Source organism: Suillus bovinus, assembly GCF_016758785.1.
Source record: "Suillus bovinus strain UH-Sbo-P2 chromosome Unknown EDB93scaffold_24, whole genome shotgun sequence".
Lineage (NCBI taxonomy): Eukaryota > Fungi > Basidiomycota > Agaricomycetes > Boletales > Suillaceae > Suillus > Suillus bovinus.
Genome location: NW_024542080.1, coordinates 76,820 through 103,272, shown reverse-complemented (window position 1 = coordinate 103,272; position 26,453 = coordinate 76,820). Strand labels below are relative to the sequence as shown.

General features: G+C 47.2%; 12 protein-coding genes across 12 annotated transcripts; 2 read left to right on the top strand and 10 right to left on the bottom strand.

Moving 5' to 3' along the window:
- Positions 1-16: 16 nt before the first annotated feature.
- On the bottom strand, positions 17-2,129 carry EDB93DRAFT_1143168 (glycosyltransferase family 22 protein). The gene is made up of 8 exons (XM_041449382.1): positions 1,869-2,129; positions 1,682-1,820; positions 1,457-1,630; positions 1,179-1,403; positions 1,021-1,127; positions 746-972; positions 516-688; positions 17-463 (listed from the first exon to the last, which is right to left on the bottom strand). Exons 1-8 carry the CDS (start codon positions 2,013-2,015, stop codon positions 90-92), a joined length of 1,566 nt encoding a protein of 521 aa, XP_041308096.1. The 5' UTR covers positions 2,016-2,129; the 3' UTR covers positions 17-89.
- On the bottom strand, positions 2,130-3,698 carry EDB93DRAFT_1143157 (uncharacterized protein). Its single transcript, XM_041449381.1, has 3 exons — positions 3,370-3,698; positions 3,105-3,318; positions 2,130-3,060 (listed from the first exon to the last, which is right to left on the bottom strand). Exons 1-3 carry the CDS (start codon positions 3,571-3,573, stop codon positions 2,306-2,308), a joined length of 1,173 nt encoding a protein of 390 aa, XP_041308095.1. The 5' UTR covers positions 3,574-3,698; the 3' UTR covers positions 2,130-2,305.
- On the bottom strand, positions 3,699-5,167 carry EDB93DRAFT_1143155 (chaperonin 10-like protein). The gene is made up of 5 exons (XM_041449380.1): positions 4,893-5,167; positions 4,755-4,833; positions 4,517-4,706; positions 4,069-4,463; positions 3,699-4,018 (listed from the first exon to the last, which is right to left on the bottom strand). The coding sequence occupies exons 1-5, from the start codon at positions 5,153-5,155 to the stop codon at positions 3,899-3,901; spliced, it is 1,047 nt and encodes a 348-aa protein (XP_041308094.1). The 5' UTR covers positions 5,156-5,167; the 3' UTR covers positions 3,699-3,898.
- Positions 5,168-7,314, bottom strand: EDB93DRAFT_1143154 (chaperonin 10-like protein). Its single transcript, XM_041449379.1, has 9 exons — positions 7,293-7,314; positions 7,151-7,231; positions 6,908-7,020; positions 6,692-6,844; positions 6,325-6,632; positions 6,185-6,266; positions 5,944-6,130; positions 5,489-5,883; positions 5,168-5,438 (listed from the first exon to the last, which is right to left on the bottom strand). The coding sequence occupies exons 3-9, from the start codon at positions 6,911-6,913 to the stop codon at positions 5,322-5,324; spliced, it is 1,248 nt and encodes a 415-aa protein (XP_041308093.1). The 5' UTR covers positions 6,914-7,020; positions 7,151-7,231; positions 7,293-7,314; the 3' UTR covers positions 5,168-5,321.
- A 796-nt stretch (positions 7,315-8,110) lies between these two features.
- On the bottom strand, positions 8,111-9,132 carry EDB93DRAFT_1103597 (uncharacterized protein; the record flags this gene model as incomplete). Its single annotated transcript, XM_041447323.1, has 5 exons — positions 8,111-8,307; positions 8,365-8,465; positions 8,516-8,678; positions 8,726-8,942; positions 9,007-9,132. The coding sequence occupies 5 exons, from the start codon at positions 9,130-9,132 to the stop codon at positions 8,111-8,113; spliced, it is 804 nt and encodes a 267-aa protein (XP_041308092.1).
- Positions 9,133-11,421: 2,289 nt separating this feature from the next.
- Positions 11,422-12,901, bottom strand: EDB93DRAFT_354241 (uncharacterized protein). The gene is made up of 7 exons (XM_041456170.1): positions 12,658-12,901; positions 12,419-12,605; positions 12,177-12,363; positions 12,023-12,123; positions 11,803-11,966; positions 11,583-11,750; positions 11,422-11,533 (listed from the first exon to the last, which is right to left on the bottom strand). Exons 1-6 carry the CDS (start codon positions 12,784-12,786, stop codon positions 11,628-11,630), a joined length of 891 nt encoding a protein of 296 aa, XP_041308091.1. The 5' UTR covers positions 12,787-12,901; the 3' UTR covers positions 11,422-11,533; positions 11,583-11,627.
- Positions 12,902-14,907: 2,006 nt separating this feature from the next.
- EDB93DRAFT_353977 (cyclophilin-like domain-containing protein) lies at positions 14,908-16,296 on the top strand. The gene is made up of 8 exons (XM_041456169.1): positions 14,908-15,008; positions 15,063-15,110; positions 15,159-15,274; positions 15,323-15,413; positions 15,472-15,554; positions 15,609-15,767; positions 15,825-16,145; positions 16,196-16,296. Exons 1-8 carry the CDS (start codon positions 14,956-14,958, stop codon positions 16,243-16,245), a joined length of 921 nt encoding a protein of 306 aa, XP_041308090.1. The 5' UTR covers positions 14,908-14,955; the 3' UTR covers positions 16,246-16,296.
- Positions 16,297-16,347: 51 nt separating this feature from the next.
- On the bottom strand, positions 16,348-18,243 carry EDB93DRAFT_1240383 (uncharacterized protein; the record flags this gene model as incomplete). The annotated part of the gene is made up of 10 exons (XM_041451748.1): positions 16,348-16,708; positions 16,760-16,922; positions 16,978-17,424; positions 17,476-17,518; positions 17,571-17,681; positions 17,732-17,862; positions 17,912-17,989; positions 18,041-18,085; positions 18,134-18,190; positions 18,240-18,243. The coding sequence occupies 10 exons, from the start codon at positions 18,241-18,243 to the stop codon at positions 16,348-16,350; spliced, it is 1,440 nt and encodes a 479-aa protein (XP_041308089.1).
- Positions 18,244-18,424: 181 nt separating this feature from the next.
- EDB93DRAFT_1249963 (Arp2/3 complex, 34 kd subunit p34-Arc-domain-containing protein) lies at positions 18,425-19,583 on the top strand (the record flags this gene model as incomplete). The annotated part of the gene is made up of 6 exons (XM_041452930.1): positions 18,425-18,439; positions 18,485-18,531; positions 18,580-18,818; positions 18,871-19,121; positions 19,170-19,510; positions 19,559-19,583. The coding sequence occupies 6 exons, from the start codon at positions 18,425-18,427 to the stop codon at positions 19,581-19,583; spliced, it is 918 nt and encodes a 305-aa protein (XP_041308088.1).
- A 652-nt stretch (positions 19,584-20,235) lies between these two features.
- EDB93DRAFT_1143122 (uncharacterized protein) lies at positions 20,236-22,098 on the bottom strand. The gene is made up of 2 exons (XM_041449378.1): positions 22,026-22,098; positions 20,236-21,976 (listed from the first exon to the last, which is right to left on the bottom strand). The coding sequence occupies exons 1-2, from the start codon at positions 22,066-22,068 to the stop codon at positions 20,376-20,378; spliced, it is 1,644 nt and encodes a 547-aa protein (XP_041308087.1). The 5' UTR covers positions 22,069-22,098; the 3' UTR covers positions 20,236-20,375.
- Positions 22,099-22,162: 64 nt separating this feature from the next.
- On the bottom strand, positions 22,163-23,299 carry EDB93DRAFT_1084510 (WD40-repeat-containing domain protein; the record flags this gene model as incomplete). Its single annotated transcript, XM_041445842.1, has 1 exon — positions 22,163-23,299. One exon carries the CDS (start codon positions 23,297-23,299, stop codon positions 22,163-22,165), a length of 1,137 nt encoding a protein of 378 aa, XP_041308086.1.
- A 698-nt stretch (positions 23,300-23,997) lies between these two features.
- EDB93DRAFT_1249961 (uncharacterized protein) lies at positions 23,998-25,885 on the bottom strand (the record flags this gene model as incomplete). The annotated part of the gene is made up of 7 exons (XM_041452929.1): positions 23,998-24,333; positions 24,384-24,580; positions 24,627-24,646; positions 24,719-24,933; positions 24,988-25,643; positions 25,684-25,783; positions 25,832-25,885. 7 exons carry the CDS (start codon positions 25,883-25,885, stop codon positions 23,998-24,000), a joined length of 1,578 nt encoding a protein of 525 aa, XP_041308085.1.
- Between the last annotated feature and the right edge of the window lie 568 nt (positions 25,886-26,453).

Sequence of the window (26,453 nt, the reverse complement as noted above, 5' to 3'; positions counted from 1 at the left end):
CGGACGCCGTACCCGGTAACAGATAAAGTAATATATTTCCACACATGGCCCAGATTTCCAAAGAAGATATATACATAGGGACAGATTTCTTACTCTGCTCTCGCTAATATGTAAAGCTGGTCACTTGTCTCCATCTCCAACACGCTTAACCATTGATGAAGGGGAACTTCCAGAACCTTGGCGATGCCACCCCGGGGGAGGTTCCACTTCCATCTTGAGAATCCCTGCACGCTGTCTACTAACTTCCATCGTCCGGTCCTGGTGAACTCGACCGAAGACTCGGCAATGAGATGAGTGAGAGGCGTCAACATTGTAAGATCGCGCGGGGACAAATTTTCTGTCTTGTTATAGACCCAATCATTTGTTACTGGTGCGGTCATGGACGGGATGTGAGGCGGTGAATGGTTCTGGAGGAAGAGTGAGGCTCCAGTCTGGGCTGCAAGGTTAGATATGTGAACTTCCACTGCGATGGTGCTGTCAGCAAGACCCAGAATCTTATTCACTGTGGCTCATACCAGCACGCCGGTTTACATATTGATGGTGGAACGTTGTAAGTGCAGAACCACCAGGGTAGTTTGCCATCGACGCCGACGTCGATACAATAGTGATAACACAATTCAGAGCAAGGATGCCTGTAGCTGCGAGAAACATAATTCTTCCAAAAATACCACCTTTCCTTCGGGTTACCCTGGTGAAAAGCTGAGTGTGCCTCCGATCGAACGAAGTAGAAAAATATAAATCTTACATCCACCAGGCACCCCGAGCGGCGGCGATATTGAAGAGTGGAACAACGTAGATGATGAAGCGCCATTCTTTGTGACCCAAACAACTGATGAGGGCAATAAAGACTAGTGGGGAGTACATTAGGGCCCGGACACGGTTATCCGACACAGCCCCGATTACAGCCAATGGCAAGGATCCAAGAAGAAGCTTTGGAAGATGTGAAAGGAAATACGCATACACGGGTGATGTCTGTATGATGGGTGAAAGACATGAAAGAAAAAGAAAGTAACAACTTACACCCCAATCCGAGCTCTTGCCTTGATATACATTGTAATATATGCCATACACTTCGGGCCACAGAGGCCACTGGTTCCATAGGTATGAGTCGATGGTAACAGTCAAAGCTAGTTACGAAACAGTTGCATGACTTTCAGTGCACAAAGAACAATACGCACCAATGGACAACATGCCAGACAGAAAACCAACTCGAATCAATCTCATAAAACTAATATGTCGGAGAAGAAGTGCTTGGATAGCAAGAGGAGCTAGTAGTAGCACAACTTCCGAGCGGAACACCACGGCAGTGAACGTTAGCAAAGCAAAAGCAACATCAGCGCTCCTTCTCGTAGGATACTGGGAGTGCGGAGCTCTGTCGTACAACGCGTAGAATGCAAGGTTGACTTGTATTTGTCCTTCGTTAAGCAGAAGCTCATGTCGCAGGAAAATCACCTACCAGGGAACAATGCAAACATGTTTGGCAATGTTCTGCCCATCCAAAACGGCAAATGAAATTGCGAACATGTCAAGAGGACATACATGAGGCCAGTTGGACGGCCAAATCGCCTACATACGGCCCGTCGTATCAACATGAGACCTGTTGCATTCAGCGTAGCAAGGACCAAACGCACTATCAGAAAGGTCAAGACTATGTAGGCCAAGTGTTTTCACAGATTCAAACCTGCTATCTGAAGATCAAGTTTTGTGCTTAGAAGACCCCACTGACTCGCTGCGTAGACGACAGGCGAAGTGAGCCACGCAAGTAGAATGCTTCCTATGAACGTCCGCGGTACAGCGCCTGGAAAGGTGTTATGGTCAAACTTCGCAACAGATCAGATACAAAGAGTTAAGATGAGAAGGTTTCATGCCTTGTACAAGTTATCCCTCCCAACTCCATACATAAGAACATCATGGGTGGCGTGCAAGTTGAAACTTTCTTCGACTTTTGTGTATGGTGCCAAAAGAACGTGAGCCCAGCTGGTCGCCAACAAGAGTAAATCCATAGCAAAACTCATCGATAATTGAATGTGAGTACCGCTGTTCTAAGTCCTAGCTGCAGAGCATGCAGTCGAGGTGAAGAAGTCAAGGTGATGATCTAGATTTGACTGCTATGTGAAAAGTTGATGTTGACGTAAGACTACCTAGTGTACTTCAGGGTAAACGTGTCAAAATTAAACAAGCAAACCCTCGAACTCCTAGACCACCTATTACTTAAATGGCGACAAAAAAACTAACCATGCCAAGATATAAAGGAGCTGCACAATCGCTTATACCTAGGAAGAATACTGCCTTTCCGAATGTATTGTTACTCCATAGCGATTGCCTTTATCGCAAAGTGAAATTGTTTCAAAGAAGGCCAAGCGCAGGGCTCAAGCATGGACTGCACTTCCGGAGAAAATTGCACTGGAATTGTGGAGTCCACTTGCAAAAATAGATGCAGCGATTGCAAGCCTGCCTCCACAAGAGGTTCAAGCCCCTGCAAAATACCCTTGATGAGGTCGCTATCCTGGGCATGAGGCCTAGGTCCATTGATATGAAGATCAAATGATTTCAGCGACTTTCCGAGCTTCTCAATGATGATCGGTATGAGGTAATCAAGAAAGGTCATGACACCAGAGGGTTTCCCGTCTGGCTGAAACACCAGTGTGTGTAGATTTGTTGCCGCAAGACGTGACATGAAGAGGATGACGGAAAACATCGATCCACGAACATCCAGCTGCTTCAATGCAAGGAACATAGGAGGAATGGCTTGCCAATTCATGTTCAAGCGATCTTGAAGGTGGATTTTGAGGTCTGAAATAGGTACCTGGGACAACAGAGTGCAAAGAGTTGCAAGCTCGGGGGCACGAATATAAGCTTTGCTTAAATCGACGTTCCTGATCCGTCCGAATCGAAGTTGAGGTGTTGAGTGCAACGTTCTCATTGTCCGCATGAGACCAATGATGCGGAGTTCCTTTAGATGCGGTGCTTCAGCGTCAGCGCGGTCAAGTACCAATTCAATGGGGTCACAATCAAGTGTGTTGCGACACACGAGGGTGAGAGATCGCAGAGTGGAAATGGCTTCGCTTGCGGAGAAATTGGCCCGGAGAGGATATAGGCCAGACTTCGTAATTTTGGGAAAGGATGAAACACATCCTGTCCGCGAATGACTGTTAGACGTATATAACAATCCTGGTCTGTTACGAAATCTGCGCTATCATTGTCATATTCTCCTATGTGCAAGCTCCAGACTCGTGCAGCGTATTTGTCGAACGTTTTCCAGTCGTCCAATGAATTGCAGTGATACTTTGAAAGATCGCAGTCGGTCGTCCTGGTGTCCTGCGGATATGAGGATTGGCTTCAGCAGCAGGCGTGACGTGAGTTACTTACATCCATGAATGACGCGCTTTGTGGAATCAACGAAGTGAATGGCGCAAAGGAGCGCATAGATCTCCAAAGCATATCGAGCGCAGGATCCGTAAATGCACGACAACAGCAAGCCATATTGTATAACGACTTCTTGTCGCCTTGCAATCCATCAAGGATAACTGCGAGAATTTCTGAGATGCAGAGAGTCTCAAAAGGTCCTGGCATGATTAGTTGAAGGATTCGTTCGCAAGCCACAGCACACACGAGCCTTCAAATTAAAAACTACAATTTGTTCCATTGGCCAGTTGCTAAGAGAAGCAATTGACACGAGGCCCTGACTATGTATTACGTCCAGAGTCCAGGCCATTGTGGCGAGAGAAGGTTACTAACTCAGTGGTAGGAAAGCAGGCTAGAGGACCAGCCTAGCTTGTACTTCAGAATTTATGAATAAAATACATGATAATGAACTGCTGATGTTGCCGTAAAAATACAGTGATGAATGCTTTAACAAACCAGAAGAGAATCTCTCGTTTAGAAGGTGAAGATGGCCTCACTTCGTGTCTTGCGGATGGGCAACCAGCTTTTTCCCGCTCACTTGCCCTTTCTTCAGTCGGTCCAACCCCTCGATAATTCCTTCAAGACCATTAGGGAGAACTTCGTACCTGATAGGCTATCATGATGTCAGCAGCAGTGAAGCTGAGGTTACACTTGATACCTCACCTCGATGGTCCCTGCCTCAAGCCACTCCGAAAGAATGGCCCACGACCCCTTGCAAAGCTGCTTATTTTCCTCCGCATGTGGGCTTCCGAATGTCCTAATAGCTGTGCGTCCCTTTCCTTCGTCTTCTTTGACTGACGGCGGAAGTGTGAGAACAAGCCTTCCTTTCGGACTGAGGAGCGACCATCCAATCTGCTGTGTCTGAGGGAGAGAGATGGCGTCATACACGTACTTGAGGTGGCCGCCGGTGAATTTGTCGACTTCAGCCTTGAGAGCGGTAGCAGAAAGGTGCCTGTCGAACACATGAGTAGCGCCAAGCGACTTCAGGTAAGCCTCATGGGTGGGCGACGCAGTCACAATGAGAGGACCAAACCCAGAGATACGAGCCAGCTGAATGGCTGGAAGAGGAAGGTTGTGACGATGTTACTTTTGATAATTACTGACAGCCTACCGTAAGACCCGACAGCTGAGGCTCCACCAAGAATGACGATTGGACTCGCTGAGTACATGCCAATGCCATTCTTTACCCAAGGCGGTGTGAGTCCTAACCCGTACTTGTTATCATTATACAGGCCAGTTGAAGCAGTGTCGAAGGCCAATGGAATAGTGGCTGCTTCATTATATCCCAAATTACCCGGGATCTACATGATGCTGTCAGTGCCAATGCAAATTCTTCGCTAGAGACATGCCTTCGCAGTGAAGTCTGCAACGCCGAGTGTGAACTGTTGAAAAGCAGAATGATCGTTTGAAAACTGGCCATGGGTGAATCTGCAGCGAATAAGTTAATGAAGCAGCCCAGGCACTACTCAGGGGCTGATAGTAATCACACTTTGTCTCCTTTCACGAAGTTGCGGACACCTTCTCCTACTTCTTCGACGATACCAGCAATATCCTCACCGAGTACTGCTGGGTATTTTTCGACGAAAATCCCATGCTCCTGAACTTTGTAGTCGACAGGATTGAGGGCTGCAGAGTGAACCTGGATCAAGACCTCATCTTTCCCGGGCTTCGGGATGCTGTTCAAACCAACAGCGAATTGGCCTTTCTGAGACTGGAGGAAGAGTGCTTTTTGTTGTTTTGTGTCAGACATGATTGCGAGTGCGGAGAGACTCTACATAGGGGTTCCATACGTGTTTTATACGACTCGACCATTTGAAATGATGACACATGCAAAATGATGAAATGGAGATAATACAATGGTATCTAGATAAGATAATGATCATATATGGTCCAAGATCCGTACATGCAAAAATTGTTCAAGTTTCTTGCGGCCGAACTACCATTTTCACACCATCTACCTTCCCGGCGTTGAATCTCTCGAGCGCATCTGGTATTGCACGCAGCCCACCAGATAATAACTCGACGTGGTTTGGCTGAAATGACGTTAGAAGACATCTAGAAGTAAGGTTTGATAGATACATACTCGTATGTGACCATCTTCGACCCATCTCTCAAGATGAGCCCATAGCCTCTTCCCCGTTTCCCAGTTCTCGTCTGATTGCGGGCTTCCATCTACAGGAACCACCTGCCTGGTGTCATGGATGTCCTTGTTAATCAAGGATGGTTGTGTGACAACAAGCTTCCCTCCGGGCGCAAGCAACGACCAACCAGCCTCCTGCGTCTCTGCCGTGGATATGGAATCGTACATTATATGTATGCGAGAGCCCGTGATTTTCATTACGGCTTGTTTAAGTGCCGGTAGTGGAAGATACCTGTCTATAACGTGGTTTGCTCCGAGACTTTTCAGGTGTTCCGTGTGCTTCAACGAGGCAGTGGTAATGATAGGTGAGAATCCCGATAGCTTCGCCAGTTGGATGACTAGTAGCGATGATGCATTAGTAAGATGACTTGGCTGTGTAAATGAGTTGCTAAGCTTACCGTAGTTGCCCACAGAGCCGGCACCACCGAAGATCAAGATAGGCCAACCTTTGTACTTGGACCACCCACCGCGGTCCCAAGGCGGAATGAGACCGATACCATTGATAGTACCGTACATCCCGATCGCAGCTGTGCCAAGTCCGCATGCGATAGTACTTGCTTCGTCGAGCGATAAGCTTCTCGGGACCTGAGTAATATCGATCAACACGAGTCTCGACTACCGATCGCGGGATTAACTTGCCTTAGCTGCGAAATCAGTTGTGACTACGCAATACTGCTGAAAGGTTGCGAGATCGTTATCGTCAAAGGCACCATGGAAGAATCTACCCGAAGTAACGATCAATCTCACAGCATGGCTATCATGAAATCGAGACGACATACATTCTTTCCCCCGGGTTGAATTTTGTAACGCCTTCTCCAATTTCTTCGACAATGCCAGCACCGTCGGTACCCAGCACTGCAGGATAGCTCTCGATGAATGTACCATCTTTATGGACCTTTGCATCGAAAGGGTTGAGCGCAGTGGCCTGAAGTTTGACGAGGACTTCGCCAGGACCTGGCTTGGGTATTTTACGGCTAGCGACGGCAAAGGACGCTTGCTTGGATGGGGTGATGAGTGCGAGTTGCTGGTCAGGCATATCAGGGATTGAGTGGAAATCAAATGTTGAATGTATGGAAGGGCTTTGTTCCTAGCGAAGATAAAGCATCAGACGTGGGTTTTTATACTCATTGCGATGCTATTATTTACCTGACTTAACGGAAGGGAATGGAACGAAGTGTTTAGGGACGCCTCGTGTATTGTGTGAGGCCCTCGACCATCTAGGCGCGATAAAAACTGCACAGCTTTGTTAAGAAGCCTTAATCTTCGACGGATAGGTCCGGAGGGCTTGTTGGTGCATTGCTGCGTGAGGTTTGTGAGCAAACGATGGACACGAGGCGCGGAAGATTGGAGCGTTATACTTACAGTCATTGTGCTTATGACGTGTATCCGATGAGGTACAGAAGATATTTCGTTATACGGCAAGGAATTGTGTGGGCTTTATAGCAATTGGTGCCACAACCCACGAGGCAGTTACGCTATTTCGTGACATTTTAGGGCCGCACAGAGCGCAATTCATGGAAATTCCTTGCACAGGAATGTCCCTCGTGCGCTCCACAAGTTTATCCTATGTGGAGCTTCGTTATAGAAGCAATCAAAGGTACGTACAAAATTAACGCTAGCCTTGAGGCTGGCAAGTTGGACGCCGGACGTTTCACGTATAGTCCACCGAGCGGTCCCTGGATGCGCCTGAGACCAGACCAGACCAGACCAGATTAGTGAAAAACACAAGGTGCACAGCCTGGCCCACCTTCCCCTTGCACATGGAAGCCCATTTCCTTAAGAAATAACGTTTGCCTCATTTCCGAGGGATGCTGAGCGCCGGGCTGTCATCAAGCAAAGTCAAATAGCCCAAAAGCCGTTATCATTTCTAGCTAACTAGATCCAACTAGAATCACGTTTCAGCATGGATATTTAGGCGTAGGAAAGTAAAAGAATTTATCGGAGTGTGACACATCAAGACACCTTGATTAAGTAGAGTGAATCAAGCTTATCTGAAAAGTAGAGGCGGTGATTGGAGAATGCGAACCGTGATCGCAGGCGATTAAAATCGATCGAGGATTGATGGGTGAGAATGATCAATGTATGCGATTAATCTGCTCGTCAGGGTTTGGTCAACGAGAGTTCGAGTGTCCTGCAAGAACGTACCTATCGAGAAAACCAGCCACAGCAAGTTGTATAAGATTGAAATATAATTAAAGCATAACCAAGTGATGGTTAACACCGATGCAGATTTGATGCCCATTAATTGGCAGATGGATACGGAAATAGGCGAGGATGCAATGCTCTAAAGCATTTCGTCACAGTGTGCGGGACGGGGACATGATTGAAGCGGAAGACTCAACGGGTGTTTTCTCATGCATGTGAATGTGACAAAGTGAGAGTCCAGAAGAAAGACGTGGGTCGGAATTACGTTGTGTGCACTTGTGCTTTCAGCGAGGTAGTGGTACTCCTCAACGTCTCACTGACTCCGCATGCTGTCATTGGGCTCCATTTTTACCCTCTTGGAACGGTGGGTAGTGGAAATTCTTTCCTCAAGCCTTTTCACCTGTGCCTTCGTAGAGGGTGTCAGCGCTTCGATGACCATACCGCAAGAAAAGGCCTGACTTTCAGCGCATTAAGCTCACGCAAAGCTTCATCATCTATATCTAAGCCTGGTCCATCGTTGTAATCTTCTGGCTCTGATACGTCTATAGGAGCTTCACGCTTGGTTCCCCATGAAGATTGCATAGGTGGCGGGGCAATACCATCTGCCACGAGTCGATCTAGTAAGGATACATGAGGATCAAGATATAATTACCGATTGCGTTGTGCACACGAACCAAATGGTCTGTACCTGAAAACAAATGTAGCCGTGGGGCTTATCCCAACGCGGGCGACGTTAATTACCTGTTGTGGTGGGACACGGATCTCCTCTCCAAACCTAAGATCGTTTTGTGACTTAATTGACGGGATGGAGCACAAACTACGCACCCCACACAGTGACTCGTTGCCTTCTTTGAGCGCTCGTGGACCATTGTTCCCTTAGCAGATACCAGATTTCTTCGGTAACCCATGCCGATCACATTCACAGGCCAGATGGCCAAAGAAATTTCTCCGAGCTCTGCATGTGCAGAATTCAGGTGTTGATCCTCATCTATAAGTATATGAGCAATCTGACAGTTTCCATCAGATAAAACTGACCCGTCAACTGAAGCTTTGAGAAGGTGAGCGGACAAACGGAGTTCATCGACGTGTTGACGTATTTGAATTCCGCAGTACATCTCTGATACGTCGGTGGCTCATTGAAGCTTAAAGCGCGCATTAATTGACCCCCTCCGTGTATGCCATCGAGTGTCACATCTCCTGTTTGGTGATACTGGCGTGCATAGTTGACATCTTGCCATACTACAGAGAACGTCTGCAGGAGCGACAGGAGGCGGCGTTGGGGGTCGCCTCATGTACAAAATTCACGAAGTACACACCTTTCCTGCTTCCGAAGAGATCCAACAGGTCACTTTGTTTTCTTCTGGAAAGGTCTCAATTCCATAGCTCTCCAAAGGTTGTCCATCGACCCTGATGCACGCTCGTAATGTTCCGTAGGATAGCATTAGGAAAGGAGAATGATGGCGTGGATAGCTTTCAATCGGTGTACACGCGCTTAGCCAGGTACAGGAAGGCGTGCTTTGACTTGGCTTTATCCACTAATTAAATTTGAAACTCAGCGAGACCAAGGAACGCGTTCACATCATGTGACTTCATCTCCAAACTCTTTCTTTTCTTGAAACTTGTTGGTACGTCCAGGAGATTCTTGAACGTTCTTCATAGCAGCTGAATGATTTTACTAGTACCTCATCAGTGGCTATGTCCTGGTGCTAGGACGTACTTCTAGCTGTGGTTCTAGCCCGGACCATTGAGATGGTAGATATCTCCTGCAGGTTTCATCTTCGATTTTGATATCTGCTGGTCTACATAGAAGCTTTATCATACTGCCAGAACCGTGGCAATAAGGACAGGTTTTGCAAAACGGCTTTTCATTTGAGTGAGCCATTCACACAGGCATGTCACAATGTGCTAAGTTGCCATTTCAGCAATCTCACCCAGGATACAGTCACAATGCTGACATTGATTCCACGTGCACATAGGAGTTGACATTTCACATCGCCCGATGTAACGGTCCAGCGGTCTTGTGATTTTTTCCTCAACAGGTTGGGAACATGGACCAAAAACACGAGGTGCCTCTGCCTGGAATCACTGTCACATACGCACTAGTACTTCTCGGTGTCAATAAAGTCCGAGGAGTTGATGTAGATCCGGGAAGGCAGCCGAGACTCAACACAATACATGTCTATCACTCACTATTTTTGTAAGACCCCAGTAAGCTCCAAACAACGCGCTGGTTCAACTTTAAATTTCTGGACGATCACATTTTTCTGTTGTGGCGGATCCGGGCGCAATGACGCACGAAAAAAACACTGTTTCCATTCCTCTTAGCCCCCTTTTCTACGCCACTTTTCCACTTCAGAGAGCACCAGAAAGTCAACAGGAGAGTCGACGTACGGGTAAATGTTTTCATGTGATGTTTCAATTTCAATCACGAGTGCTGTCATGCGATGTGGTACTGACCAGGCGGTACACCATGGATCACCAGTCGCATGCAAACGGCATAGATTCCGAGGAAGAATCCGGGCCGGGGCATAGGTATAGGACATCACACCGATTGATGTTCGTATAAACGCAATTAATCAATCGGCACCCCACAGAAGGTGGTATTTCTGCGTGGCTCTAGCACTTCCAACTATCTCACTCAATTCTACTTCTGAAAATTCACCTCACAATAAGTTGGATATATCAAAGCGAGAATGATATCTATGTTAAGAATTTTGCGCTCAAGTAGCTATAAATACGAGTTTTGTGAAAGTGCCGACTTTTACGCGATGCCGATTGCACCGTCCCGGAGGGATATAGCAGAATAAACTGGATTTACTCAAGGCTGTATTGACGTCAGGCCGATAGTCTCGGTGGCAGAAAAGATCCCCGCTCACGAGAATGGTCCTTCTAACTTGATTCGCAATCTCAGGTCCTTTTTTGTAGGCGTTTCAGCTCATGCGGCGAATTATTTCGCTTACTTCGGGATCTTCTCTAGCAATTCTGCGAAGCAACCGGCTTCCGGTTCACCCATAGGCAGTGAGCGCTTCCTGCCAGTAATCACAGAGGGCGACAATTGACTTGCGGAACATCTATTGTGTTCAGTAAGGATATCGGAAACAAGCTTGCCAACGAGCCATAAGATGAATCAAATAGGAGGTTTTTCTGTAAAAATTTAGTAGTCAAAGGTCTCTTAACTTCGTCTCCGAAGCTGCAGTTATGACAACGAGTCAAAGTCGCCTTGTCACATGAGTATCCAAGGGCTGTAGGTTTGCTGTAGGTTGCCGTCATCATTTGTGATAATACCGCTCAGTGTCATGACTCATGAAGGTCTAGATACCGGATCGGCAATGGAATAATATAAGTCGCCATTGCCACCGGACTTGCCGGCGGTCGAGAGGATATCATATGAAAGTCGTGGGTGCGCAGTACCGGATCATTGATATTATCAGTGTAACGTGTGCGTTTCGGAATGTCCTGGTGACTTGAGCGAAACGACGTTGAACTCCTTATGCCACGGCATTCGGAACACGAGCTCAATTGAGAGAGTATCTTTCCTTGTAGTAGCTTCCTGTCCTAAAGGAGAGACAGTGGCACCAACTCTCCGATCACGAGCGCTCAGCTCATTTCCATCAATCGCAGCGCCAGCGAGGCAGACAAGTCTCCGAGGATCATGGGTGTACTGCCATGGGAGAAAGAAAGTGATGAAAGCTTGCTTGTAAGTATTAATCTTGAGCTCACTGATATCGAACTTATGAAACCTCGAGATGAGCTATGATTATATGAAGCTTATATACGAATTGGAATATTGTTAGAGTGATTATAGAATAAGGTGTGGGAAGCATTTATATGGCGTGCACCATCCTAGAAAACACATGAAGGTGTCTATTTCACTGGGGATGTGGTTGCTTACCTCGGAGCGGCGGGATATAAGCCTGAACCCAGGAAAAGACAAAAGCTAATCCTCAGTGAGATCAATGACCTCCATAACGGCGTTTTTCCGTCGTGATCCGCCGTGTTCCAACTTGACACGTGAAGGCTTTCGATCCTCTACTTGTGCACGCAAGCGCTGGAGCTCCGTCTGCAAGACGAGGATGAGCAGAAAGGAAAGGTATAATTAAGCGAACAATTACCTCTAGCTCTCGAATCCTTGCCAGTGGCTTGACATCATCTGGGGGCAAGGAATCATTAGGCCCATCCATAACTTCAATGACTTCAATTTCATCGTTATGATCCCCTGTCTCTGTCTCTGCTATGATTGGTGGATGTGGTGCTACTCCCATTGCCTGCAGGATGTCTGGGATCGGCAATATGCGTGAGTGGCGAATGCGCGTAGAAACCATCATAGCCCACCCAAGCGCGTGTACTTGAATACGAAGACAGTCTTCGGACTGTTGTCTCGTATGACAGTGAAGGCTGATAACAGGTCTGGATTAGGTACTTCTTCTCCAAAGCTTAACAAAATGACAATGATAAAAAGTGAGGCTTGTGATGTAATGTTACGCACGCAACACGATGTGGGCATGCCTTCTTCGCGCGTTCATGCACCTTGCCTTCCCGTACATGAAGGGTATGATTATTCACATTCTGGGAACCCGCTACTCGGTTATTCATGGTGTACCTCCCCTGCACTACCTCCATAACAACTTGACCTATGCTATCTGCGCTTCGATTATCAAGCATTGAGTCATCATCTGAAGTTCAGCATTAGAACGTGGAAGAAGGCTTCATGAACTGTCGTATACTAACCAGTAAGTTCAAGATGAGAGAATATGAATTCCCTTCTGACATGACCATTGGTCAGATGTGTTACTTCATGCGTACCGATCCAGCCTGGAGGCGCGATATATGTACAACACTTGATACCGTCAACAGAGACGATTATCAAGCTCCCTAAGGTCTGCGGGGATGAAAATTTCGCTCTGACGCCAAATTTCTTATAAAGGTACCGTAAGGGTCTTTCTCTACGCATTTTATGAACAACGCACCTTGCCTGCAGTTGACGCGATCCAGCACGTTATTCTGTTCTCTGTTGGTGTACTGGAAACGGCGACATCATACTCTGGGAGCTCCTGGTCATCAATGACTATACAAGCAGAAAAGTCTCCTAGGATCATGATTCAAGGTAGACGAGCAATGTCAATCTCGGGCGTTTGAATGGAGCCTGCAAGATAAAGTATTAAGTGGCTTTGCTTTCGAAACTTGAAAGAAGTTTTGAAGGCTTTGTATTATTAAATATGTAATAAAACAATCAACCGAATGATGAAAGAGCCTTTTGACAATAGGTCACGTGAGCGCTGGAATTCGGTTTGCGCCGCGGGTACTCGCCTGTGCAGATAATACGGTGATCAAGGACAGGGGACTCACTAAGCGGTTATCTTGGGCTGGTTAGGATATCAGCAAACAAACGATGTTAGAACGTACAGAGTACAAGTGCGTAGGAAATACCCAAGAAATAGATGAATACGAAACTGAGAAACGAGAAAAGCCGATGCGAAATAAGTAAGTATCAGTTTACGGGCAAAGCTCATGAAAAAGGATGGTTGTGGGACATGTCACATCATAGACGTTCATGCGTTCACGGTGGGGGGACTGGAGTTTAGAAACCAAGAGAGGCATGCTGTTGTAGAAGTTGGAGCCTCATGCATGCCGTCTATCGACGGTTTGCCTCGTAGACGAGCTGCTAGGGGCTATGGCTGATAAGTATTATTCCACGGATTCGGACTTGAAAGTGTTAATGTCATATTACATAATTAATATCAAGTCGTTTATTAAGTTTGGGCGGCGCACTCTCCTTCCACATGCGTGTCCTGAGTTCTTCGTAGAAAAAGGTTTCATAATAACATAGTGACAAAGTAGGCTTAGCGACCGTAGCTGGTGACGACAAACAGGAGTTCAAGAAGTTGTCCCAATACAAAGACTTCAGTTCTTATCCACAAGGATAGTGAATGAAATACTCACTTCGAATCCCACCGAAAGGATACATCTCCATCTTCCAAATGATGGAGTTCCTAGAAGTAGAATTGCATGGAGGCAAGAGTTACATCGTTGTCTGCAATGACCCAGTTAAACCGAGGACATCATGAGTAAATGTAGGTTGTCCTCACGGTCTCCCACATTCTAACTTTATACATGAGGGATCCTCGGGTGAGGCTAGATGTGCATGTATATGCCGGAGCTCCCTCTGGCGGATATGAGTCGGAGGAAATAATTCTGCCAACACCCAAAGTTACTTCCAGTTGTTCGATCCTTAGCTTGATGTCCTTGAAGGGCAAATCAGGCTCATCGGACAACTCAATTTCATTACAATATTCCTGTCTCTTCGTCGGCTGATATCTTTGCCGTCCGTCGATAGTGCTATGTCCATTATCGCCTAAAAGACATCTAAGATTGAGAACTGGAATGAGTGGCAGACGTGCGTAGTCATTGTCGTGGTCCACCAAAAGCGGGTGTATTTGAACACAAAAAATACACAGGAAGGCCATCTGCTTGATGGTATTGGACCTAGCATCACCGGTATGACCAAACCGACGTGCCATTTGACGGAGATGTCCAAAACATGATCAGGTGGCAATTGTATAGCATGGGGCATGGGATGAAATTCTACGCACGCAATATGATGAGAGTGTGCCTTCCTACACAAGAAGGGTGCGATGTTTCGACTCCTTGTGTTTGCCTTGTGTTTCATTTTGCCGTTGCATATAGTACCTCCCCGTTTTTACCTCCAACACAATTTGACCCATGTCGTTCGAATTACTGATCATGGAGCATTGAATCATTATCTGATTGTCAATAAACTTGATCTTTGAGAACATGGAGGCTCTGACATCCAGATTCTTGCATTCTTGCGTACGCATTCCCTGTCAGGGGATATGGTAGTTTTGATCTACTATAGTGAATCCCGTCAATGGAGATGACTTACAAGATACCCGAGGACTACTAGAGTGATTGAGCTAAACTCTTCCAACTGACTCCAAATTTCTTAGAGTCAAGTGTTTCACTAGTACGTATGATGAAAAACATACCTTTATTGCATCCGCCGCGAATTACGATCCAGTCGGTAATTATGTTTTCTATCGGTGGAGCAAATGCAGAGTGATATTTTCTGGTGGCCTTGGGTGAATTGCGCAGTACTACGATAGTAATCATCAAGCAAGTAGTACCGTACCACTGCTTTTGAAAGACTAAAAAAAGACCAACTGACCTTGACTTCAGGCAGTAGATCACGTGCAATAACAGTCGCTTTTACTTCCATCCGAATTCTCAATTCTGGGTTGGATTCATACATGCGGCCTCGGGTTTTCTTCGACTTTGCGATAGGCACAGAGCCTGCAGGGCGGTAATTAGCACCCCTATATTGCACTGGTTCCAATGCCTCATCACTTCATTCTAGAGTTATTTTCGAACTTTACAACGATACAGCACCGAAGACAGCCGAAAAGTAAATGAACGTTCATGGTATGCGGCCCTGATCTGACCACCTCCATAGCTTTCGAGCACTATGTACGGGCGAGAAAGGCCTTTCTGCTGTCTCAGAACGGCCTCTGTACTACAAGAATAGCATCATTCACCGTTCAATTCGTGATTTTATGATCCAGGGTGGAGGTGCGCCATTATATCACTCCATTTTTAGGTGTAACTCATGGTCATCAGACTTTACGAAACGAAACGGTGCTGGGGGAGAATCCATCTACGGCAGTGCTTTCCCTGACGAAGACTTAACGCGACCTTTGGAATCAGAAGGGTAAGACCACCATTCAGTACCTCAATACCTCATTCATGTTCCTAATTTCATGGTACAGCCTTCTTTGTATGGCCAACAAGGGGCCTAACACTAATGGATCGCAGTTCTTTGTTACCCTGCGAGATTGTCCACATCTAAATGGTGAGCCTTCGTTCTAGAAAATCCACACGCGTGTTTAATGTGAGACTCTCATAGGCAAGCATGTCGTATTTGGTCGGGTCATTCGCGGATACGACGAAGTTATCAAGAAACTTGCTGCGGTTCCTGTAGATGAGAAGGATAGACCTCAGCATCCTATCGTTATCGTCAACTGCGGCGAACTTGAGCTTAAGAGAAAGGTAGAAGCATATCAAGGTGCGCCCATTTCGCTAGAAGTTCTGATGAAGTGACTGATATCCTTAAAATATGAAGAATCAAATGCAGAAATTCCTAGTCGAAGACGCCACATCAGTCGCTCACGCTCACGAAGTTTAGGCCGTGATCGTAGCACTCAAAAGAAGAAATCCAAGCGCCGAAAACATGAAAGTAGAGCGGATCCTAAAACAGATGATGAGGGTCGCAAGAATGACGACGAGAGTGTTCCTAGGCAAGAAACCGAAGAGGAGTATGACGCCAGACTTGAGAGGGAGGAGCAGAAGCGATTAGAAGAGGCTAAGCGAAGGGAACTGGAGCGGATCAAGCGCAAATATGAATCTACCCCGCCTGTGAGTGAAGGAGGTGTGCGATTTAAAGGTCGGTCATCTTCAGCTGCACTCGTGTCAAAAGCTGAAGCAGAGTTTTAGGACGAGGGCGAATGAAGTTCATCGACCCCGAACTTCACCATCGACGATAGAAGATCTTGTTGGCATTATAACATTATGCGCAATACCCCAAATCACAAAATGTCATAGAAATCAGAGCAAGTGTGAAGATAAAAAGGCATAAACACATTACACTACATGCTTACTTCTGCGACCTGTTCAGTATCTTTGTCCATGATGATGGGTGACTCTTCCTTCTCTTCAGCCTTGGCATTTAATACATCCTTCTTCGTACTAGCAGCGTTGGCGAAGCTAATCGATGGTCTAATGTTTGCTGACGTTGTTGGCGTAACATGAGAGACACGCGGAGATCCAGGTGTAGGGGGCGTAGCGATGACTTGGGGTGGCGACCGTGTAGCAGTAATAGGACTTCGTTCAGTCGCTTGACGGGAGGAGTTACGTGACATCGGGTGTGGAACACGTTCCTTCAAGGCTTCACGGTCCTTCTCAACGCGGGCAGTAATTTCGCGTTCTTTCGAGGTAATATCAACTGGTCTGCAAAGAACTTGAGCACCTCACAGATTGAATATCATAAAAAAAACAGACCTGGCTGCGCCAAAAGGACTAGCTTTGGGAGCAGACGGGGCACCGGGATTAGAAGCCATTTTCGGAGAAGAGAGGGGAGAGGGACTAGCAGAGTTCGAAGAACGAGGGAGAAGTTCGAGCTTACGACGACCCATCTGGGGTGTAGGGGGTGTGGAACTGCTTGCTGTTATCCGAGTTTTCAACCGATACTCTTACTGTGCGCTGAAAATGATACTTACGCGATGTTCTCGATCGTCCAGCGCGCCAGTCGCCCTCATCAGCAGGCGGGTCTCTTGCTTGTTGCGAATCATGACTGCCTCTCAAACTACCAAATCTCGATGGCGGGTCTTCTGTCGATGGCTTGAACTTGCTCCCAAGAGTCCATTTGTCCTCGTTGTCTGCAGGCGATTGACCTTCGGGCGTGGAGAATCCTGAGCCCCTTCGCTTAAATGATGGAGCCTCTGGTTCAGGGATCTTTGCAAGAGGCTTACTCGACCTCCACTGGCTGATCTCGTCTGAGATACTGGGTGGAGGTGGCATGCGATCTCCCGGAGGACCATCGAACCGACGTCGGGAAGAATCACGTGAGTCCTGCATGTTAGGTGGGGGGCCTTCACGACGCCAGTTACCAGAGAACTTGGCTTCATCATCGAAGCTAGACCCTGAGAATCCGGACCTTTCCTTTGCTGTGAAATGCTAAGTCTTGAAAGCCTGTAAAAAGTCTCTTCAGAACTCACGAGGCTCGGCGACGCTGGTACGAACTGTGCGTCCAGAGAGACTCTAGAAGAGAATCAACTACAGCACGGAGAAAATAGATGATACGTCCACTGACACTACCTGTCTTTGCCAGTGCATCTTTTAATCCATCAAGCTCCACGAACTCGACATATCCAAAGCCTTTCGGCTTGTCATCACGATCCTTGATTATTTTGATGGATTTGGTCTAACCAAAAGTCACATTACGTCATGTATATCAGGCCGCAAAACGCATACCTGATGAGGACCGAAGAAGCTTTCAAGTTCGCCTTCGGTGATGTCAAAGGAGAGATTTGCGACGTAGGCAGTGTAAGGGGGTTGGGTGGGTAGGGGGAGATCTTCCCGAGGCGACGCAAACGATCGATCGGCTAGGTAGAGCGTGAATCGATACGAATCACGAGACTCACAAGAACTTACGCCGCGACGAAGAAAAGTCGTCCCTTCTTCCAAACCGATCACCAGGTCGAGACCCGTCATCATCCGTTCTAATCGACGCTAGGCAAATTCCGATAAGCTAAATCCTCATGAGCATAGACAAGTACTTACGAGCACTTGGAAGAGAATCCATTTCATCCGCCCATGATCCCAGCGCTACGCGTCATATTATAACCGACTTTTCATGAAAAATGACCAACGCACTGCTATCGCCGAGAAATTCATTGAGAGACATCTTTGATGCCTTCGATTTTTTAGGTGCTGAATATCTTTGAGCATTTTGCTATTTGACATTAGGAAAAAAACAAACCCATGATTGAAAACCTTGTGCAGTACTTTTCGCTGTATGATCTGTCGCTTGCTAGCTTGGATAAGTAGCAAAAAGCAAGAAGGAAATCACTTGCGGCTGCGACCATAAGACTTTCTCACGCTCGTGTCCTACATCATAGATAACACACGGACCAACACGGTGCACCGCAGCAAGACGTCGACAACATGATCCTTCTCGAGGTGAGCAATGTTTCTTTTGAGGACGCGTATTCTGATGGCTGTTAGTCCCATAATCTCATCATTCAGACCACACTTGCGGAGAAGATCGCAAAGTGAGTTTGTCATAGGCTAACGCTGCGCAACACTAATGAGATGTTCAGGCCGTCGTCACTTGATGTTTTGTTTGTGGATTTTGATGGTGTGAGGTTTCACCTATCAACGCCAGAAAAGAAGACTGTGGTTCAGCTTTCTATGAATATCCGATGCTGGGATGAGCTAGTTGCATACGGAGCGATGCAGGTATTGCAACGGGAGTATGGCCCGCTTATTAAACAACAGACAGAGCCAGAATATAATATCAGTCTTGATATAGATATCGATCAAGTTCCAGCCGACGAAGGTGCGTACCACTTCATTATGTGTGTATCTCTCTGAGGTGGTGTCTACTACAGAAAGCAGAGAAGCATTCGTGAAGTCCATCTCGTTATTCAAGCGGAACGCTCTAGCAGCACCGTTCGAGCTCGCATTTAAGCAACAGAAAGAATTAGAGGCCTCGGGTGGTGCTCAGGGACAATTAATGCAGATCCACTACCGCGATGAGGAAGCCATCTACATTCAAGCATCGCCCGACCGTGTCACTGTGATATTCTCGACAGTCTTCAGGGAGGAGACAGATCGTATTTTTGGCAAGGTGTTCTTGCAGGTGAGAATATTCTATAATTTCTCGTATCATGCCTGACATTGCAACCAGGAATTCGTAGACGCACGACGACAACCCAGTATTCAAAATGCCCCCCAAGTGCTCTACACGAACCGCGACCCACCCTTGGAAATACGCGATCTCGCAGGTCTGCGGAACACTGATGACATCGGCTATGTCACCTTTGTCCTTTTCCCTCGCCACTTCGCGAACGCCAACATCTCGTTCAATACCATATCGCACATACAGCTATTCCGCGATTACCTGCACTACCATATCAAGTGCTCAAAGGCGTACATGCACTCTCGTATGCGTCATCGAGTAGCTGAGTTCCAAAAAGTCCTGAATCGCGCGAAGACGGAGGTGGCAACGACTGAACGCAAAACTGTGACGTATGTTAAGCTCCTTTCGTCAAGTGTCCAGCTAACGCTGTATCACAGTGGCCGGACTATGACAAATCGGTGAGATGGATGGACGAGGTACCTTTACTCAGCATCGTGTAACCTTTGTAGCATATTTCTCAAGACGTCTCCTATGAAATTTGACCCACTGCGCAACTATGGTTCTCAGCGAAGGGACTCCATTATCATTGGAATTCTTCGTTGAGAACCTCAAACTGTGGTTTTGCAGAGAATGCAGCAACAGCTACCGAAATTTCTCCAGAGCACCTGACGAAGTTGATATTCCTTTCTTTTCTCTCCAGGGCACAACCCGGGATTGTTAGCCATTCCTGCAGCATCTTCACCACCTTTACTTGTCACTGACCTCATTATGCAAAGAATTCCTGGCTTGTTAACGTTGGAGACGTTCTACATATTATAGGACTCGGAAACGCCAGATAAAATTCATGGATCTGGACAAGCGCAGTCTCCTTTCCCGTTGCTGCAGGTTGAGACTGAGACAGTACTAGTACTAGACAGGTTACCAATATAGTTACAATTCGCTACAACACAAAATTTCAGGCCATGGCACTGTTTCATGGAGGTAAGTTCGAATAAATACGCCATAGATAGAAATGTTCTACATATACATATAAGCTACTGTAACTCAACCGGACAATTTATAACTGGAAAGAGAATACACTAGCTTCCTACAATCCTTGAAGCGGTCTGTATTCATATGACTTGCGCGACGGCCGAGCCCTTGCATATACATAAAGCAGTATATGATATTATCTGGTACTATACGATACAAAGTTCTACGGGTATTTTTGCATGCAGGTGCTGTCAATGTATAAACAGAGATTACCGTTCTTAGCTACAGTATCTCCAGCATCCTGACGTCCATCATGTCATCAATAGAAGCTAGGTCCGTGACTTGCGCAACGATATTGTCATCTGAAGCGATTCTCTTATACTCCCCACCCCACTGCTGCGCTAGCAGAAGTGCGTTAAAAGGACGAGTAAGGCGGACGAACAATCTCAACCTTCTGGTAACCAGCTCATCATCTCCAGGTTCATCAGGCCAATCGTACACGCTCTGCGACTCTTCTGTAAAGTCGACCAATCCGAGATCATACCGATTCCATGGACGGACGAGCAGAAACGTCTGCCGAACACGCTTTGTAGGCGAGAATTGAACAAGCTTGTCTGCTGTTGTAATTAGCAGGTCTTGTAGCCCGTCTGCCTTGACTTCATATGCGAAACATTTCTCTGCGCTTTGATCTGGCTTCTTCCACTTGACTTCTGTGAGAGGGAATGCGATGCAAGGCAACTGAAGTCTGCCGTTTGCAAAACGAGGAACGCTGAGTTTCTCAAGGGCAGTATACAGTCTCGAAGCTAATTTCACAGCCACCATACTGTTTCGCAGCGTGCGGACAGAATTTTGCATCTCGTCTTCAGATAGAGATAGCAACGGGAATGGCAGAGCCTTGTATGAGGAAATCTCCGCTGGGAGGCAACTGTTGAAGGTAGACGATTGTCCCACCCAGTCCAGGACCGTGATGTCACCCGAATGGGCTATGATCTCCTGCAAGAGTCGTCCGAGCGCGTTCTGTCTGTTCTCCCCGTAGATTACAGGAAGGTGGACGCCGAAGATCCCAAATAGCGAATACGCGATGTCCTCCTGTAACGTAGTCACACGCGTTGATGCCCATCGGAGTTTCTCTCGGGCGTCTCTTGTCCCCGGATGAAAGTCAACGAGCGCCCGCGCATTTATGCCAGTTGAACGCTCCAACTCCCCCATGATATTGACAGACTGCTTATGGTTGCGTGAGCGATTGTCGAGATATAGTTTCCAATCTGATTGGTAGAAGAGGATAATTTTAGGGGCGAGGAACTCCTGAACGGTCCATCCTCGTGTATTCCAAGTGCTGTTTGCGAGCGCGCCCGACTTTGACAAAGGAGGAACATCCGATAGGTAGACGATAGTGAGCGCTGAGTGGTGATACCAGGCGAACATGCAGTTGACTGATCGCTGGAGCTCGAGGTTGTTGTTCTGGTCGATGCAGCACGTGTCACTCCACGCCCAGCGATACCCCGCAGAGCGAGAGACTTCGCAGAACTTCTGCAACTTCACAATGGTTCCGACTGGATCCAAGTCGTATATGACCTTGTGCTGAATGTCGTGCAGTAGCGGCTCCTTCCTTTCCCACCTATGGGACAACATGACCCAACCAAAGTACTTCACGACCACTTTCTCGATAGGCTCAGTTTGGAGAGGCGCACGCATGTCCAATGTATGCAAAAGCTCTTTGTGCTCTGTACTCTCCATGAATGCATTAATTTGCGCGTCTCGATCGCACAAACGTCCAGTAGAGGTATTGATTAGACGAAGTGGGGCGTTTTCCAGTTGAGCTTGAATGGCTTGTCGAATAGCATCTTCTATGTCAGATAGATTGACGTATTGCTGGCGTAGCTCTAAAAATATATGATCTTCAAGTCGGAACTAGAGTTGCTTGGAGCTTACGTCTTATCTGTGGGTCGGGTGCATCATCCAATTTGGAGAGCATGATTGTGAAGGCCTTGAATGCATCATCATAATGCTGTGCTCCACACAGCGCTGCATGCTTCAATTCGTACCCGAGATGAGACGAAGGGTTGAGCTCAATGACCTATGAATATCGTCACAAATGTTAAAACAATGACCAATATCTTCCACACCTTGTTCGCGTCCGAAAGGGCCTCCGCATAGAGCTTTTGGCCCAACTTCACCTCACTGCGATGCGCAAAGTATGAGGGATCCATACTGAATGCTGCGGACAGTGTGTTCCTGATGGACCAAAGCCGAAGATTCCCATCAGAGTCTCCACTCGCGAGCAGGTCTCCACTACGAGAAACTGCGACGCAGAAAACTGATGCGGTGTGTTCGAGTGGCTGTCCTATATGCTGATGTGACTTTGTGTTCCACAGGCGCACAGTCTTGTCATCCGAAGCGGTGGCAATGAAGTAGCCATCAGAAGAAATGGTAAGTGAACTAATGTGGGAAATGTGGCCAGTGCAAGGTTGACCAATATGGGTCCCGTTCGACGAGTCCCAGAACTTGATTGTGTTATCATATGATGCAGAGACAAGTTGCTGGCCGTCAGGCGACCACACAACGCTTTGAACCCACTTGTCATGAGCGTCGATCTCCAATAAAAGCTCGGCAATATTATCGGTGCCCCAAACCCCAATGTTGCGCCATGTTCCGGCTAACTTTAACCCATCTGGGCTGAAGGCAACACAATACACCGGACCACAACACTCAAGTGTTGAGAGGATAGCGCCGGTCTCCGCGTCCCATATAATAACCGTTTTATCCCGCGACCCACTTGCAAGTTTCTTTCCATTGGCAGAGAAACATACCGATGTCACCCGGGCTGTATGCTTCACCAGCGGCTCGAATAGCATCTGTTTGTTCTCGACGTCCCAAATGATGATGGCTCTATCCCATCCACCACTCGCAATTCGCCTATCATCTGGCGATACGGCAACTGTCGTCACTAAGTCACTGTGTCCCTCGAACGGCCCTCCCACGAATGCTCTCGAAACCGCGTCCCAGATTCGCAGGGTTTTATCTGAAGATGTGACGATCCGTCGACCGTCTTTAAAGAATGCGACTGTCAACACTGGCATCTTGTGCACTCGCACAGTTATCGTTGGCGTTGGCTGGGTTGCCTGTACCGGCTGGGTTGTCTGTGCTGGCGTCGCGCGCCTTCTCAAAGTAAGCCATCCTTTTGCTACGTCCCGCAATCCTGACATGTCGCTAGACAGGAAGGGGGACAGTCAGCAGCGTTTGAAGCTCACGAGGGGCGTACGTACTCTGTACTATCTTTTGTGTTGTGAGTAGAGCTGGATTTCTGCCCGTAACACAATTCACACATATAGGCTCTGTATATATATATATCCTTGAATCATACCACGTTGCTACAGCGTGGATCTCATTGGTCGACCCCATTACCTATATCTTGTTGCTTCCCGCTCAGCCACACACTTGCGTAACAACCCGTATGGTACTAGTAGCGGTTGTACCCTGTTGTACCTGTGAATTTGCCTAGCAAATAATCCATATCTGACATTGTTTCCCCAGCGTTTAGCTGCTCGCCTGATCCTTCCATCAATTGCTGCTGAACACACCAAACATGGTGAGCGCGACTACGACGATTGTACATCTGTATTGAGCGCCTCGAAACAATCCATAAGGAGATCCCATAAGTACCTATCTATGTCCGACATCTGAAAACCAAAAATCCACAAACGAGCCTTTGAGGCGCTTTCTGGGAGCCATAAATAGCAACCGTCGGCTCGATTTTAGTACTTATTGCATCAAAGTAGACTCGGCTCTTTGCAATCACGAAAAAATGCGTTAAAACATATAATCTCGTTGTAAATATTTCATTGTAAAATTACAGATAGCAGATATGATCTCGAGATTGTACTATTAGATCAATCTGCGTAATCTAAAGCCCAATATCTGCCTCTCCACGCCTGATGATCAATTTACACAAAGATTCGTACCTCTCCCTCAACACATCATCAAGCCTTATCCTGTTGATCAACGCTATAATCGAACTGTAAGTGTCGTAGAATTGTTCAGCAGATGCATCGACATTTTCGTATGTGCCCTCACAATATGCCTTGAGGGCGTTGTGAACTGCGGCTCCTGCAAGGCCGAACACGCAGTCGAGTCTCTCAGTGTCGATGTTGACATAGAGCCCTTCTTGCCACACAACGTCAACGATCATGTCGATAAGGTAGTCGGCCTCCAGAAAATGTGTGACTTCGATTCTGTCAACCTGTTGGCGCGATTATTAGTTGCACAAATATTGTAGAATGAGATACCTACCGTTTCAACTTTGTGCAGGAAGTTCAGTCCAGAGAGATAGCCTTGTACTACGTTAGCCCTTTCTGCAGGCGGGAGGCGCAGATTGAGGGTGTTGAGAATGTTGTGGGAGGCATATGTTTTGAAGAGTCTCCGAGTATGTGACATCGACGTCACCATTTCTTCATGTACCTTCGGTGTCTCAAATTTTTTGTACGGAACTACAAAAAAAAATTATTGATGTGCATCGGTACAATTGCGACTTACCATCGCCGATCAAATCAATCCTTGCGTCCCACAAGGCATTCAAAATGTGCGCATTTCGTTGTTTGCGCGTTGCCGAAACACCCTCCATTCACAGCATTGTGCGACGGAGGTTCGTCCTTGCCCTAGTCTTGATTGTCTTGATTTCCTTTTTTTTGAGCTTGACTAGGGCTGTGACGGCTGGGGGAGTGGCTGCAGGAGTGATGGCAGAGGCCGGTATCGTTAGTTGTGCTGGTCCAGGAGCTGGGGTAGGAGGGAGATGGTGGTCGATGGCGCGTTGACGACCGACTGGACGCTCCATCTCCAGCGTCTTGGAGTAATTAGTATTGAATAAATATTAACAACAAAGAAAGAAAACACATACATGTATCACTCCATGGGTAAATTCACCTCGCTCTCCTTCTTGCTCACGGGCCAACACCACACCGACGACTGCTGGCGCTGATGTTGGCGCTGGCACTGGTGCTGGTGCTGGTGTATGTGGTGCAGCGGCGGTTCCAAGATCCCACCGCATATAGTGTGGGACGCCAGAGCCTCCGAACAGAAAGAATTCGTCATATTGAAGGTCTTGAAAGAAGTCCGGCGGGTCCTGCTGCTCATCGGGGAAGACATCAGGTGGAGGCTGCTGTGGGTAGAAGTCATGCTGCTGATGCTGTTGAGGCTCGTGAAAGAAGTCCGGTGGGTTTTGCTGCTTGTCGGGCAATACATCAGGTTGAGGCTGCTGTGGGTAGAAGTCGTCTTGCTGATGCTGTTGGGGCTGCAGGGGGTAATCATTGTAAAAGTCAGGCTCTTGGTGCCCTTGAGGCTGCAGGGGGTAATTGATGGGCTGCGGGGGGTAATTGATGGGCTGCAGAGGGTGATTGGGCTGCAGAGGGTGATTGAGCTGCAGAGGGTGATCGATGAACTGGTAAAGGTTGGGCTGATGATGCCCTGGAGGCTGTGGGGGGTAATCATTGGGCTGGGGGAGGGGGGGGGGGGGGTTGTGGTTGTGTTGCTGAGGGTATTGGAAGTGACTGTGGCCTGCATGCAGCCATCAATGCAGACGACATGCTGTGGAGACGTTCGGGAGTTTCTGGCCGATCTTCAGGTAGACCGAGTTGGGTCGCAATGTTGCGACCTGATGTGTTGATGTTGGAGTTTTTTTTTGGTCGTGGTGGTTCCTAAGCAATCGTATTAGCGTCTGTGTCTGAGAGAATATAAATACTTACTTTTTTCTTGTTTGACGTGCGTCGTGCTTGTTGGATCGGCTTTCGTGGGGGCATGGATTGAGAACAGCCATCCTATCTGTATGCATGATAAATTGACTAACCAGATTGAAATCACACATAAATGAAGGGTGCTCAAACAAGTATATAGACCAGAAATGATGTACATAAAACATACAAACGAAAGCAACAACAGATCATGGGGTTGGTCATGTGATTCATAAATTCAATTGATGTAACAAGACAGCAGCACTGTACACGTGTCGTCAATAAATTGATAAAGTTGAATGGAAATAGGGTCTCTCACACTTCCTATTCGTTGATAAGGCTATGCGCCATGTTCCTCATTCATCCGGCTGGTAGACAAGGCTATCATCAGATTCCACATCACTGTGGGAGTCCGAAGGTTCTGTATCGCTGCTGTTTGGAAAAGGAATGGCGCGCTTCTCTGCATGAGTCAAAAATTGGTCGTACTGCTCACTGGCAATGTCATACTGGTCCAGTTCTTCCAAAAAGACTGCCTCAAGGTAGTCTTTATCGTCTTCTAAGGCTGGGAGTCCCCGGCTAGTGATGAAGCCCCTGAATATCTCCATTTCTGTCTCCGCCATCTTGAATTCACCTTCTT